This window comes from Neovison vison, chromosome 7 (assembly GCF_020171115.1).
Source record: "Neovison vison isolate M4711 chromosome 7, ASM_NN_V1, whole genome shotgun sequence".
Classification (NCBI taxonomy): domain Eukaryota; kingdom Metazoa; phylum Chordata; class Mammalia; order Carnivora; family Mustelidae; genus Neogale; species Neogale vison.
This window is the reverse complement of record NC_058097.1, coordinates 39,974,178-39,990,760: the sequence shown is the minus strand read 5'-3', so window position 1 is coordinate 39,990,760 and position 16,583 is coordinate 39,974,178. Positions and strand designations below refer to the sequence as shown.

Here is a 16,583-nt window from a genome sequence, read left to right as displayed (position 1 = left end):
AATTCCAAACACCATGACGTTCCAGAGGGAAGCCTTTGTAGTTTGTTTCCTTTAGCTCTAGGCTTGGGTAGTATGCTTAGTTAAAATGCAAGGTACAAGGAGCTAGTAGGACTCTAATTGTGGTTTACAGTGTCATTTTTACATGATTAGCAAGGAAGGAATACTTCCTTGGGTCAGTAATCACAGAAAATCGGGATGGTATTAAAATGAAAGAAATTATCAAGGTGAAATTGGCTGAGAGTATAAAGCTTTCCTTCCATTATCCTCCAGCTCTGTTTTCCTCTCCGTGTGGGTTTCCCCCCTTCTTTGTGAGACTGTGGTTAGAGAGAATATTTCTTGGATGGAAAGGAATTATTTCCAAATACAGAGTTTTAAAGAAAAACTTGAAAATGAATGTATCTTCACAATTAGATGCAGAAAAAAAGGAAACACCAGTTGAGGTCTACAGTGACTCTTAAAAGGCACTTTACATTTTAAAGGTTAAAAAAAATCCTCTTACTTAATCCAGTTCATCAGCTCCACTGTGTCTGGATCATAGAATTCTCTCAACTCGGAGAGTTCATCCATCATTCCTGGCCAGAACTGAAATTAAAAACAAAACAAAAACAAAAACAAAATCCACCCCCGCACCCACAACTATCGCTAAGATTCAAATGAAAGAGGAGAAACTGTAGAACTTGCGAGCTACATGGACAGGACGACAGCAGCAGGAGAACGACCTCATTTCCACCATCCGCCCTCCTGGCATCAGGCGAGCCAAAGTCTGACACCAGTTCCCCAAATGGTCTTGAGCCCAAGCTGATCAGGGCGGGAGGGGTCATCAACTTTTTAAAAAGAGCTTTTATTTTACTCGAGTGAAAATGCTGTCGTATGTGACGTTCATATCTAGGCAAACGTTAATTTGGAGAGGACAGGAATGGCAGCCACCAGGAAGCTCACAGGGTGTCAGACACTAACTTCCGCCGTGCCATCTACCCTTCGAGACAGAAAGTGCCCTCCCAAGACAGCACGGCTGTGGAGCTGCGAACATGCTCTGGAACACAGAATCTCCTTCACCCCCACAGCTACCCAGGGAGAAAGTGGACCCAGAAGGCGCCATCTCTCCTGCTGTTCACTTTTTATTTTACTCGTCTGCAGATGCTGGCTCGGAGAGATGACTTGACCAGGTCACAAAGGGGCAGAGCTACGGCTAGAAACCTGACTCCACATCCAGCTCCCTCCTCACTGTGATTACAGCATCTGCACTGGAAATTTGGACAAATGCCCAATGTGTTTTAATGTAACTGCGGGTACAATGGGAGAGAAGAGTATTGGAAAGCAGGACTCTCCAGGAAAATCTGGTGCACCTGAATATTCTATTTATGCCACTGTGACCTCCTACTCAACTTGAGTTAGTTAAGGTGATGCAGAGAAAGTGTAAATGTCCCACTCTGAGTTCCACGGCTTTTCTAACATAACTGCCTGTTTAATTCAACAGTTAATTACATGTTCACTGCTGTATCAAATGATGATCGGCTAAGAAGCCTTGATCATCTATATACACCCTAGGGTGAACAGCAGAATTCCTATGTTGGAAGAAGGCCACTGACAATGGGTCTGTGCTTCATTAATGTGGAAAATGTAGTAATTGTACTTCAGAACGACTGGCTGGTGGCTGGGCGTCAGCCCTGTCCCTTTATCTCGTCATCTCATCTTCAGCCATTTTTAGTGCTCCTTCTCATCTTGTCCCCTGGGTATGTGAACAAGGAAAACTGCTGGTGACAGAAAACCAGGCATCAGCACTACCGGTTCCAAGTTTTAGAAGAGATGTAAGCATAGTGATTCCATGATACCTGTGTAATATTTCAGTTGTCCCTATTAATTTCGATAATCAACAGAATACCAACTTTTTAATGTTATGTCCTCATTCCTTTAGTATAAAACACATATCTAAATCTATGAATTCAATGGGTATTACATATTTTGCTAGCTTGGAAGTTGCTGCTGTTAATTCTGAAAATGTTCAAATCTAGTAACACCGTCTTATGATAAACTTTTTAAACAGGATAAACGTGAAAATAAGTGTTGGATCACTAACTGTTCCTTCTAAATGGTATTTCAGCAATGCCAGTAAGTTCATCAACACGAGGGTAGTAATTTTATTAAACTCCTGGTTTTAGAGTGAAGTGCATGCTTTTCCCTTTTAAAAAGGACTGTTCTAAAGAGACAAATAGCAAAACTGCTAGGAATGAGAAAATCTGAACTCTTCATTACAATTGCTCTATGAACCTCAAAGTCAGGCTTTGAAATCCAGTTTATTTTACTTATAGGTAAATCTTCAACAGCTGTTTTCCAGTTTCCTCAGTTTCAGGGTACTTCTTCATATATGTAACACCTCTATTGTCTTTGTGATTTCACATTTTGAGAGGCTGGAATATCTAGACTGTTTTGTGTAGTGAAAGCTGGACTTTCTCCTGAAGTCCAGGCCTGAGAAGGATGGAGAAGGGCTGAGAAGAGCTATGCTAATGTTAGGCTAATCTTTGGAGGGATTCTTCTGAGTTACTCTCTTACTCAAAGAATGTCTGTGTAGATTTCCTGGAAATGATGGGTTCTTTTGGTGCTATCACTTTTTTTTTTTTTTTTTAAATAGTAATGATTTTCAAGAGGGGTGGGTGGAGGGATTTGGCTCCATGCCAAGGGGAGGCTTCCCAATGTCTGGAGATTTTTGATCGTCAGGACTGGAGGGAGGTGCTGTTGGCAACAAGGGGGTAGAAAGCAGAGATGTTGCTAAACATCCTGCAACACACAGGTCAGCTACGACAAGGAATTACCTAGCCAGAGTGTCAACAGGGCCAAGGCGGAGAAGCCCAGTTCTCTGCATTAGCCCCACCTAGAGGGCCGAGGACACACACATTTCTGGACTCGACTCCCAGAGTTTCTGATTCAGGAGGTCTGGTTTGGAGTGGGACCCAAACATCTGTGTTTATGACAAGTTCCCAAGTGATGCTGACGCTGCTTCTCTGGGGACCACACTTTGGGAACCAGAGCTGTACTGTGTAGTTTATTTCTCCTACACTCTCCTTCCTCAATTTTACCAAGAACAAGAGACTTAAGTCCTCAAATAGCTGTAAAAAAAAAAAATCAGTAAAATTCCAAATACATAGCTGACACTTAAGAACTCAGCCTACGCACAGAGTGACTGTAGGAAAGAGACCGTCATAGTGTGCGTACATCATTAGCGGGAGCCAAGAAGCGCAGTGAGCTCAATCTTTTCTGTGAGGAGGGTGTTTTGTCACTCAGAGCCAATGTGGAGAGGTCAAGTTACCTCCTTCGTTATTAAACATACACTCTGTTTAGTCTTTAGTCATTGTTTTCCAGAGCTTTGGAAGAAGTTTCATTTATTTACATGAGAGCTATAAAATTCCCAGAGGCCAGGTGGAAGAAATAACCTATTTCTATGTTTTCCAGTATCGGAGTTAGCACAGTGCTCTGCCTGCAACAGTAGATGCTTTGATAGATAGGAACACGATAGAGCATAAATTTTTGAAATATTTACAGTAGAATCATCCAATATAGTGATGAGCAAACATGATTTTTAGCCTAAAACGTTTGGCTTCAGATAAAATCTTATGTGAAAGTATAAGCAAATAAAACCAAACGCTGAGCTGCTCTAGCTGACCCTCTCCTTGGGTGACACCCCGTAGCGCCCCCCCCACCCAAGTGAGGGGCTACACACAGTAGAGTAGGACATCTATTGTTCTAACATAAAACCAAATTTGAAGGAAAAAATATAAACTTTAAAAAAATATGTCAGATTCTTTAAAAAGAGGGTAAAAGCTCAACCAGATAGCAAGAGTCTGGGCTCCCTGCCCAGGCACAGATTCAAGCCTCTAAATTTCAAAGATGTGACAAAAGGGTCACCAAATAGTCAGCCTGACTGGCGACTCCTTGTCTCTTGAGGAGCATTCTCAAAATGAAGCACAGTTAAAGTTATTTCAGAAATCAGTCACTTGAGAATACGAAGTTCATGATTTCCTACTGAAACTGAAGGACAGCTTGTGAGGCTAATCTGGGACCGTATATACCCAGCCTCTCACAAAGATGATTTTAAGCATCTAATGAAATATGTAGGTTAAAGTAAGATGCATTTTAGGATCTCTTACTCTCTATAAGGCAGGTAACAGGGAAAAATTATTTTTCTACTTTATTCACCTCAGTACAGGTCTGAAAACACCTTTCTTTTCAGAATTTGCATCAGCTTAATAGTAAGTCAGAATCAAAATTAATTAGAAAAATTAAACTGTAGTTGTTTTTGCTATAATATTTTTACTTGTTAAATACTATTTGGGAAACAGATCAGTTTTCTTATCAATGCCAAGTGCCTTCATGAGAAGCAAAGGAGATGTTTGTAACCTCTGCAAATCATTCCATTTGCCAATAACAGACAGAGTACATTGAGTCAAAGCCATTATTCTGCTAGATTAATGATGGAAAGAATGAGGAAAATCAGTCTTACCTTGTAGCACAGATACAGCAGTATTAATATCGGTACTGAATATCGCATTATACATATCTATATAAGAAAGACATTATTTAGATCACAGGTATTTTTGCCTTACAGTTTTGCTTTGTAAACACATAACTTCTTTCTTTTTAAAACAACAGAAATGTCCTTTAATGGAGCATGAGTCTCCAATTTGCCCAACAACTAAGTCAATGTTAGGGTCCGATCACTCATGAGATACTCATAGCTTCTACCATATTGCCGCCTTGTGAATATTTAGGGGAGAACAACTCAAAACTGCACTCATAGGCTTATTGTCATAACTGTACACTTATATATGCTCTAAGTATAATTTAAAATGATAATAATAGTGATAACTCTGGATAATGGGGTTATTGATGATTTTTAATTTTTCCTTGTATGCTTACAGTACTTCCAAATTCAGTATAATGAGCATATCTAACTTACGGTTTGGGAAAAAAAAACCAAATGATTTAAAAAATAAAATTAAGATTCAGAATAAAATTATTTAAAAAATAACTCCTTACAAAATCATAAGGTGTCAGGGCACCTGGATGGCTCGGTTGGTTAAGTGTCCGATTCTTGATTTTGGCTCAGGTCATGATCTCAGGGCGGTGAGCTTGAGCCCTGCGTTGGGCTCTGCCTGGGGCATGGAGTCTGCTTAAGATTCTCTCTCTCCCTCTCCTTTTGCCCCTCCCCCTTCCCCTGCTTGCACTGCCCCCCCCACCAAATAAAATAAAATAAAAAATAATAATGTGTCAGTAATCTATTTTCAGCAGTCTCTGTTTCATCAGATTGGTGAACAGGCAACTACTGAAAACAATAGGAACTGGCATGAAAGAAATCCTAAAACTCATAAAAATGAAAATGAAATAGCAAAGGGACAGCACTGACCCTCTTTGGGTTATAAAGACGGATCGACCTCAGGAGTAACTCCCATATCTCGGGGCTGCATAAGCCGAACGATGCGAACACACACATGTGTGACGTCCAGAGGTACTTCATTCTGGAAAGACAGAGACAGGAGAGGTGGACCCGTGCCAACTGCGGACAGACCCGCAGTGTGACGCAGCTGTGCCGTCTGTGGGAGGAAAGTCTGACTGAGGCTGTGTGGGGACCGTCTGCCGAAGGGTTAGTTATGAATTTCATTGCCTTTTGAGAAAATCATGTAAGTAAAAATGGAGGATTATTAGTAATGAGGAAAAGACTGGTTACTAATAATATTTTATACTAGAGAAGATGGTAAACAAGGACATTTTTATGGGAACCATAATTATCAGTGAAAAGGACTGTGAGTACCTAAGCTGCATTGCTAAAGCATGTCAGGTAAAGAGTGATCGAACAAAAAAAATCAATCCAGCAAACAGGTTAAAAAAATACCTCATTGTACTCAATGCCAAGAATCCAAACAGAATGGTATGTATTAGGTTGTAAGCCGTTTCTGGTTTCAGGAGGATCGTGCACTTCCCCATCTGACCCGGGGGTTGTTGGCTTGTAGAATCACTGAATAAAACAGCACACATACAAAATTGAAGCTGGATACATCATTTTAAGTTAGTTAAATCTTTTTTAAAGATACCAGAAACTTATGCCTTCATGTATTTAGAAATGTGTTACTGCTCTAAGATAAAACGAATCAACATATATCAAAATTCTGAATTTGTGAGGATAAAACTGTTATAATGCATTAATAACTAGAATACAACAAATTTCATTTTGGGTAAAAATTTAGAATGCTTTAACCCTTTAAATTACAAGGAAGCAGAAAAAATTCTTTTCGAATCCCTTAAATTACAAGATTTCTTTAGAGATATTTCATGAGTTACTAGCATTTTACAAGTTTTTACAAATAAGGAAAGAGAAAAACGAATCCATAAACATGGAAATCAGTTCCCTTCTGAACAAATGATCACATTTTAGCCAACCAATACCTCATTAAAGATGTCTAACATGATTTTTTTAATCAAATTTGGCTATATTAGAATAATTAACCCATAAGATGAATAATAATTCTTTATCATGTCAACACTCAATTCATAATCTATTTTCCATTAATGCCACTGCTTTTTTCAGGTGGTTTCTTTGAAATAGGACCCACGGCTTTCACGCTGCATTTCATCAATGTCTCTCTTTTTTTTTTTTTTTTTAAGATTTTATTTATTTATTTGACAGGCAGAGATTACAAGCAGGCTGAGAGGCAGGTAGAGAGAGAGGAGGAAGCAGGCTCACCGCTGAGCAGAGAGCCCGATGCGGGGCTCGATCCCAGGATGCTGGGATCATGACCTGAGCCGAAGGCAGAGGCTTTAACCCACTGAGCCACCCAGGCGCCCCTCATCAATGTCTCTTTAAATTATTTTCAATCAATACAAGTGCCCTCCACTTGGAGGTCGTTTTTTGGCAGAAGGAAATGTATCATTTGTCTTGTAACTACTCCCACCTTCTGAATTTGGCTGATTGTCTCCTTGTGGAGGTGTTGAATGCTCCTTATAAACTTGAAATTAGATCTAGAGGTTAGTTATTAGAGCCAAGTTCATTTATTGTGGCAAGAACACTGCACGGGGGATATGCTGTACTCTAAACTCATCACACTGGGGAAGAGTGCACTGTCCTATCTCATTGTCTGAACCTTAGAGACGCTGAGATGGGCAAGTGAGTTCGGCCATTGCACCTTCTGTTGTCAAGGGGATACAGAAACAGCAGGAAGGGCTGCCAGTTTAAGATAAAACCAGTACCTTTACAAGGCCCCACTTACCCTTCATAAAATCCAATAGACCTGGGTATGTATGATGCTTCCAGGCTACTAGAGAACTCTTCTTTCCTAGAAATCCTTTCACCACCCTACATTCCCATGAAAATCAAACTGATATTCTCGGGGAATTTTCACCACTGGTAATAACCTTTACTTAGATGTTCCATATCACAACCCAAACTCTGGCTTCTATGTTGCTACTGAAAGAGTGCTCCAGACAAGGAGAACATATGTTCTCATCTCCCCTTGATACCTGAGAGAATTTTGCAACACCTCATCCCATCTCCCCCGCCAAGCTGGAAAGCTCGAATCAGTCCCGTGAACACAGAGCCCCTGAGTTAATCCCCTCACCGTCCTACCCTTTACACGAGTGCAGATGTGTCGGGTAAACATAGTAGTATCATCCTTCCTAGTACTAAAATGATAGAAATACTCTGGATATTTGGCATTGATAAAATATCCTTCAAATGACTTAACAGTTATTTAATATTAAGATACTATAATTCTTACATCACTTTAATGAGCTTTACTTTAATGCTTTTCTTGTAATAAGGTTCTGATACCCCTACCTGGTAGATGAGGATGCTCTAAAATCTTTACCTACAATCATACAGCAAGTTGGCTTGCAGAGACGGCTCATAGATTCACACTGAGCATGGCAGACATTTTCACAAAAGACTGCAGGCCAACTGAACTTCCTGCTTTGCATGCAGTCTAGAGTCCTGTCGACACCTGGCGTGTCTGGAATAATATTAAATTACACTGTCTAGAATAATTTCCATCTATTTTCACAGGGCTAAATTTTATCTTGGGCAAGATATCGGGCTAAGAACACTTCTGAAAGATACTAAAATAGGTTATAGTCAATGAAGTATTTTCATGGTTCAATGTGGCTTCACTCTTAATAATCATAAAACATCTCAACTGATCTGGACTCGTGCTAATGCCCTTTCCCAGCACAGCTCTCTGGTGGCTGCGAATCACAGCTCACCAGCACCTTAATTGGCAAGATAACTACAGAGAAAAGGGCTTCCTTCTGAGCTTCATTAAGTTTTCACAAATGACAGTAGCTTCAATTTCTTACACTTAATTTTCTTTCAATTTAACATGGGTAGTAAATGCAAAAATCTCCATCAGCTTTGTAGGCAGGTATTCTACAAGCTTTAAAAAAGTCTTTATACTCCCTCACTTTTTATTTTAGCAGATGAGTAGACATGTTCAGCCTTTTAGACACAGTCAATTATTACTAAAGACTTTGGCAGATGCTAACAGTTACAGTCCACTCCCCTTTTACAAGCCCCTGAGCAAGATGCAACAAAACACACAAGCGTTAACTCTTGATATTTCATGAGCAATAACAAAGGCAGCGAGAAGAAAGGTAGAAAAACAACAGGAAATTAATAACGAGAACAAAACAGAGACTCTGAGTCAGTAACACCACCAGCGAATGACAGCTAAAATCTACAAAATATTCTAGGAGAGAGGCAGCATTCTAACTACTATTATTTTAACTTATTTACTCCCCACAAAACCCCGCAGAGTAAGTCCCCTGGGTATCCCCATTCCATAATAAGGACAAGGCAGAACTGCTCAAAGAGGACCTTGTTCCCAGACCAGTCTCTACTGCATTGCCTTTTTGCTGTCTCTTATCTGGTCAACCCTTAAATACTCCGTGTGGGGTCCACTCTAATCTGATTATGATCCCCCTTTGAGCTGAACCATACTACCCTGTCTGAGGTCTGATATTTTCAACTTCAACTTTTTTCTGCCATTTTTCTCCAACACAGATCAAGTTCATTAAAGCATGGGAGAGGTTGCTGAAACATGCCGTACCTGAGATTATGGAAGGCGACAGCTAAGGCTGCCATCACTGTGATGGACAGAACAAATATGTAAGCATGAAAGAGGAGAGTATCTGAAAGCCTTCCGAATGTATTAAAAGGTAAGAGGCCAAACGCTTCTTCACACAGGTATAGATTTGCATCAAAATCTCTAGGGAACAAATGAAAAGAAAGCAAAGTATTAAATTCAGTACAAGACAAGTAAACTTCACTTTTTTCCTCAAAATGAACCTGGATTTTATTGTTGAAGGCATAATGATAACTTAAGTTTTAAAGTCCCTGCTGATTCAATATAAAAAAGCAAACATAAATTTTAAATTCAGTCATACCTTGTTGCTCCAAACCCAAATTTTGCCTTCAGAAATTTAAATATGTGTTCGTCTGACTTCAGATTAAGAATTTTCTATCAGGGAGGGAGAAAATGAAAATTGTTATGAGTGCCTTATGCATGGTTTCCTGATAATTCCCCATTGAATACACATATTCAGTGTCCAGTTTCACAGGATTGTGTGCACATGTGTTTATAAAATTAGCAAATATTCTCAATAGTTGTTAGAAGTGAGGGATTCTTTTTTTTTTTTTAAAGACTGTATTTATTTGACAGAGAGACATAGCAAGAGAGAGGGAACACAAACAGGGGAGTGGAAGAGGGAGAAGCAGGCTTCTTACTGAGCAGAGATCTCAATGCAGGGCTCTATCCTAGGACCCTGGGATCATGGCCTGAGCTGAAGGCAGAGGCCTAACCCACTGAGCCACCCAGATGTCCCAGAAGTGAGGAATTCTAACAGGGGAACTTTCAAGCTCCCTCTGTTCCTTTTGTTCTTTTTTTTTTTTAAAGCAGAATCATTTTTTCAAACCATCTTAACGTGTTAGTTCAACATGTAAAATAGATAAAAGATGAGCTTCTTTGGTCTCGGGGAGAGGGAGAGGGCTGAAGCCCCGCAGAGTACAAATGTTTTGATCAGAAAACCAGTGATATGATGATCTAAAACCTCAAACAAATACAGAGCCCACAGGGCCTGTCTGGCTTTGGGGTTTCTGTCTGCAGACACAACTGACAGAAGACTCAGCCACACAAAGACAATGGAGGCCCCCGTGGTGGCCTCCGGGGGAACTGACAAACACCAGTGCACATCATTAGTGATTATAACTCACACAATTTTATTTTTACTATATGGCTTATAAAAATCCATCGGCCATAGATGGATAAAGAAGTTTTTTACCCATAGATGGGTAAAGATGGGTTTAAAAAACCCATAGGTGGGTTTTTTTATCATAGATGGGTAAAGAAGTTTTTCCTTCTGTCAGAAGGAAAATGAAGATAGAAAAAAAAGAAGATGAATCCGGGAAGTGAGGTCAGTACCTAAAATATATTCGCTAGAGATGAGCCACAAATTTGGGCTTACACATTAAACTAGCAAATGCAGACGGAGATAAAAGCACAGGTTCTAAGATTAAAACAAACCAGTTGCTCAAAAGAGATCCTAACACTCCTAGAACTGAGACTCAAGAGAAATTTTCCCCATGGCTACAGTAAAAACAGCAGGAGTCTCAAAGAAGATTTTTTCTAATTCCTCTCATTGTACATAGTTGGCAAGACATCAAGTACAATTCAATAGATGTTATTCTTCGAGAAGTCAAGAATCAATGGTCCGGGCAGGCAGCTCTCTCCTGACTTAATCCAGGCACAGATCACTGAGTATCTAGAGTGGGGGAATGGATGAACTGCGTATCTTTCAGCCAATCCTTCAGAAATGCTGATTGCTCTGCACAAATAAGCTTTTGATAAGTACTGAACTCTGGGGTTTAAGAACAGAGTGACAAGGACCCGGAGTGGAAGTGTTTAATGCGGCTGGATGAGTAAGAGTCTTTGATAGTCAACAGACAGGAAGCGGGACTGCCATTCTCCTATGGAAGAGAAGGAGTCTGTCATGTACATGCAGATGTCTCCTGTCCTGAAACCAGCCTTCTAGGAGGGGCAGAATCATCTTAATAAATCACTGTGCTTCGGATAGTACAGTTAGTTTATTTATCTCCGTTTTTTCAAAGTAAGCTTCACACCAAACGGGCTCTAACTGACGACCCTGAGACCAAAAGTCACATGCTTCACCAACTGAGCCAGCCAGATGCCCTGCCAGTTTATTTAACTTGACCCAATAAAAAAATCACGTCATCTGTTTTTGGTACCACAGTGCAAGAAAATGCTCTCTTCAAAAGCAGCATTTTTTAAATTTAGAGAAACACTTAATGCTTTTAAAGTTGAGCTTTTACAAAAAGTTTAATAACTCAGAAAGTGAGTTCAAGCTAGGACATATTAAAGAGTGAATAGGGGCGCCTGTGGCTTAGTCTATTCAGTTTTGGCTCAGGACATAATCTCAGGGTCATGGGATCGAGCCCCATGTCAGGCTCTGTGCTCAGCGGGGAAAATGCTTCTCCCTCTCCCTCTGCTCCTACCCACCTCCACTCATGCTCCCTCTCTTAAATAAATAGATAAAAAGAATCTTTAACAAAGAGTAAACAAAAGTCAGTGACTAAAATCAAGAAAACAACAGTTACTGAAACAAAGTTAAAGCTGAGCTTGTTACAAGTAAAACTGGAAATTCTGTAGTAATGTAAATTAAAGGTCATTTTATTAACCTACCTTAATAATATTGTTGAGAAAAAGTGTCAAACATAAAACTGCAAATAAATGTAACAACAGTTTCCCAAGCCTATTTAGGAAGTTTCCAGTCTTCAGATTTTTCTAGAAATTAAAACAGTTGAGTTTTAATCCTTAAGTTACTTCATAAACATTTAAGATGAGATTACTCAAGGATTTAAAACATTAGATCATGCAACATAGAGAACATATGTGGACAATAGAACCTAATTTTTATGAGGTTACAATGTCTTAATATTTGTACATTTCTAACATAAGAGTAAATGAATTCCTTAATAAAAAGCTTCCGGGGGCACCTGGGTGGCTCAGTTGGTTAAGCTACTGCCTTTGGCCCAGGTCATGATCCCAGGGTTCTGGGACTGAGCCCCGCATGGGCTCCTTGCTTAGCCGGGAGCCCGCTTTACCCTCTCCTCTCCACTTGAGCTCTCTCTCTCCCTATCTCTGTCTTTCTGTCTCTCAAATAAATAAATAAGATCTTAAAAAAAATAAAGTGCCTCCTTAATTATTTCACTTAAAAAAATTAATAATAATAAGCTTCCTAAGATCAGAAAACTGTCCTTGTCTTTCTCTTTTTAAGACCTTTGCAACCAGAGTATGGAGTCTGCCAGAAGGTACTCAAGATACAGTGACTGAACAAATCTCGTGATCACTGACCCATTAATTCATGTAGCACAGACACAGCCATAACCCGATTAAAGACCTATCTGTATAAAAAAGGGTAAATTGTGCTCTTTGATATATAATGGTTTTCTTACAACCCTTAGATAACTTTATAGATTATCAAATATAATATCTAAAGAGTTAAATTGCATGATGTTTATTTATAATTAAAGTTAGGATGAATGAGAACTACTGTTTCAGATAATCAACTCAAGCCTGTTTAAAAGTCGTTGTGACAGCTTGGCCATGACAGCTCTCACTCCAAAGAGAAAGGATTTATTCTTCCCAAAGCAGAAAGTAAAACAGCTTCTTGATATAAAAGTGGTTATGAGAAATGTTTCTCATATGCTCATGAGAAAGAAAACAGGCTTTATGACACTATATGAAGAGAAACAACGGACTCTTAATTAAATCCCATGTAACTTTAAGAAATCTGAATTACTGAATAAAGCCAAAAGATCAGGCCAATGTTTTCAAACGTGACACCCTAGGAAAGGTCCCCACACTTCTAAATTTAAGTCCTGTGATTCTCGAGATTCTGAGTGAATTTTAATTCACTTACAAACCTATAGCATGATACGGAAGGATGGGGTGAAGAGCCGCGCGGCTCCATCACTAATACGGTGCTGCCAACTTAAAAGACACCGCGATGAACAACCCCCACCCCAAGCAACAGCTTCTTCTTACTCTTGAATTCATACACATAAAATTTAAAGATTTTTGCTCTTTTATTTCAACTTTCTATCAATGGCATTCAAATAAACAACTTTGGCTAATCCCTGAACTAAGATTCCAATTCTCTAAGAAAAGAAACATGTCAAAACGAAGGGATGGCATAGCAGAAAGCTACAAAACAGAAATGCTTTCTCATGCATGTTTAAAAAACACCTAAATAATGACCTCAGTGCTTTTCAGAGGGAATGTGGTCAGACATTTTCCTTTGTGTGCTGTATGAAAATAAGGCCCAACTACCCACAGAATTTAAAAAAAAAAAAAAAAAAAAAGGACACAAATATGTCCTACCTGAAGTTTTCTTGCAATTAATACTGAAAGGTTGAAACTGATAAGCAGCGATCCGAGAATCATAGAATTAAAAAACTGGAGGATGCAGACCAGGAGCAAGCCTGTCATCTGGATGCCATACAGCCACGTCGCCTGCAACAAGGGAAGATGAGATGGTGAAATAAATACATGGGTTTTATCAAGAGACCAGCACATGCTGACACGCTGGCTCGATACATTTTGAATCAGAAACAACGCAGGGGGCTTCAAGCAGTTCAGTCTAAAAACAAGTCCCCCAAACGGAATCATTTACATCCTGTATTTACCTTTGAATTATACAGCACTTAAAATCTTGTAACATTAATTAAGAAGAGAACAAACGGATAATGGGAAGTATAGGTAGCAAACAATGGCATAAACATATTCTGGAAACGGGCAAATGCAATCTGCAGCCTTCCATTTTCTCCAGAATTCTTTTCTAGTTACTGTCTACAGTACTTCCTCATATTCTGTGATTTCTGAATGTTCCGCACTGCAGGCCTGTGTCCTTTATTGCTGCATTTCCTGTGTGTGTGCTGACTTCCATTAGACGGACAATTCCTCCCAGAGTGAGGCCTTCGACTCCCCGCCTCCTGGGTCTGGAGCGGGCAGCACAGTGCCGCGGTCAAGAACGTGAGCCCTGAGGTCACCGGCACCTGTGCTAGCTATAGCGCCGATTCTGATGCAAACCAGCTGTGGGGCCTTGACAGGCTGGCTGGGGTTCATGCAGAACAGGGGTGATGACACCCTCTTCAGAGCTGCCATATCGGCCTGGCGTAAGGACTGGATGCAGTGATGTTTTAAAATGCCTGGCACATAATGAGCTCTCACTAAAGACAGCTCTTGGTGTAGAACTGCTGACAGGTTGATATTGACAGATGCAAAACTCAACCAACTTCAACACAGAAAATATGCCACAAAGAAAAAATGACAGCCTCTAATAAACAGCTGATACATTTTTTTCTTTTTAAAGATTTATATATTTACTTGAGAGAGAGAGAGAGAACACAGGAGTGTTAAGCGAGGGGTCTGGGAAGAGGGTGAGGGAGAGAGAGAAGCCCAGGCAGACTCTCCACTGAGCGCGGAGCCAGAGGTGGCTCGATCTCAAGACCCCGGGACCATGACTTGAGCCAAAATCAAGCATTGGACACCTAACTGACTGAGCCACCCAGGTGCCCCAAGACTTGATACTTTCTCTCCTCTTTGAAATTGGACAATTCCATACTCTTATTGGCTTATGAAATATTCTGCTCTTATCAGCAAATCAGATTTCCTCATAGTTTTGTTTTCTTCACCTCAAAGGAAACAAATCTCTTTCTAGCATCTAAAGGCCTGGCCTGCCACAGTTCAGTGCTTTTGGTTGGTGTTAACAGAAACCTGGAATTTAGGATTCTAAAGATACAATACTTTATTGTAGGAGATTTAGAAAATCCAGGAAAACATAAAAAGAAATAGTAACTGATGGAAAGGTGGGCTCTAAAATCAAAATCCAACACCATTACCTACAGAAATAATATTGATTTCATAGTGGTGTGTGATATTTCATGTAACATTTTACTTATTTCACATTACATTGTATCATTTTCTCACATCAAGGACTATTCTGTGAAAACTTAATTTTAAATGGCTACGTAACATTCTACCAGATGCCATGATTTGTCTGCCAGTGGCTCATTTGTTTCCAGCTTCTTATTATTGTTGAAATTAATGTTACGAACATCTTTTTAAAAAAATTCTCTGATCATGGTATCTGGTTACACTCATCCACCCTTACCTGCCAGGGATGTGTTCCCAGAGCCCCAGTGGATGCCTGAAACCATGGAGAGTACTGAGCCCTGTACACAGCATATGTATCTACGACACAGTTTCATTTATAAATGAGGCACAGTAAGAGACTAACAACAATAACCAATAATAGAACAATTATAGCCATATACTGTACAAAGTTTATGTGAAGGTGGTCTCTCTCAAAATATCTTCTTGTACTGGACCCACCCTTCTTGTGATGATGGGACATGGTAAAAGAGCCAGGTGATGAGACGGAGGTGAGTGTGAGAGGCGTGGTGACAAGTGTTGGGCTACTACCGACCGTCTGTCAGAAGGCGGATTATCTGCTGCTCACCGGGGTTGACTGCACAGAACTGGAGCCGCAGATGAGGTGAGGGTGGGGTGGGGACTACTGTCACTCCTTAACTCATTCCTTGTTGTATCCTAGCACCCACGACAACACCCACTAGAACAGTGTCACCTGATAAATATGGGAGGAACAAATGACAGATTCCTAGAAGTACAATTACTGGTTAGTGAAGAAACTGCTTTTCTTTTTTAATACATTCATTGAGATATAATTCATATAGCACAAAATTCACCTATCTAAATTCATGATTTTAGTGTTAACAGAGTTGTGCAAATATCACCAGAATCTAATTTTAAGATATCCTCATCATCTCTGCAACATCCCGCCGGCTGATGGGCACTGGGTGGGTTCCACTTTCTGGCCACTATGAATCATGCTGCTACAAACATCCATGTACAAATTCTTACATGGCTATGGTAAATGTAATTTACCATATTTACCAATGTTTTCATTTTTCATGGGTATGTACGTGGCAGTGGAATTGCTGGATCACATGGTAACTCTATGTTTAACACGTGAGGAGATGCTAAATTGTTTTCCAAACTGGCTGCGCCATTCTGTAGTATATGAGAGCTCCAAAGTCTTCACCTCCTTGCCAACATTTGTTATCATCTGTCTTTGCTGTTGTTTTTAGAGTTTAGCCATCTGAGTTCGGGGTGGGGGGTGTGGGGGGGTAATGGTATCTTATTTTGGTTTTGATTTGTGTTTCCCTAATGAGTAATGAGGCTGAGCATCTTTGCATGTGCTTGTTGGACATTTGCATTTGTTCTCTGGAGACATGCCTATCCAATCATCTGCCCATATTTTATTGTTGAGAGAGTTGTAGGAGTTCTTTATATATTCTGGAACTGCCTTATCAGATATAGGATTTGCAAATATTCTCTCCAATTTTGTGAGTTGTCTTTTCACATTTATGGTATATTTTGAAGCACAAAAGTTTTAAATTTTGATGAAGTCCAACTCATCTATTTTTAATTTAGTCATTTGTGCTT

At 39.8% G+C, this 16,583-nt stretch overlaps 1 protein-coding gene across 2 annotated transcripts in view; it reads right to left on the bottom strand.

The window, feature by feature from the left end:
• DPY19L3 (dpy-19 like C-mannosyltransferase 3) overlaps positions 1 to 16,583 on the bottom strand; it is a 69,233-nt gene that overhangs the window by 14,746 nt on the left and 37,904 nt on the right. For both annotated transcript variants that reach the window (XM_044256248.1, XM_044256249.1), the window contains exons 9-16: positions 13,437 to 13,568; positions 11,736 to 11,837; positions 9,424 to 9,497; positions 9,087 to 9,245; positions 5,885 to 6,007; positions 5,399 to 5,510; positions 4,496 to 4,552; positions 500 to 582 (exon numbers count right to left, since the gene is read on the bottom strand). In XM_044256248.1, coding sequence (XP_044112183.1) covers positions 500 to 582; positions 4,496 to 4,552; positions 5,399 to 5,510; positions 5,885 to 6,007; positions 9,087 to 9,245; positions 9,424 to 9,497; positions 11,736 to 11,837; positions 13,437 to 13,568 — 842 coding nt within the window. The remainder of the gene's footprint in view (positions 1 to 499; positions 583 to 4,495; positions 4,553 to 5,398; positions 5,511 to 5,884; positions 6,008 to 9,086; positions 9,246 to 9,423; positions 9,498 to 11,735; positions 11,838 to 13,436; positions 13,569 to 16,583) is intronic.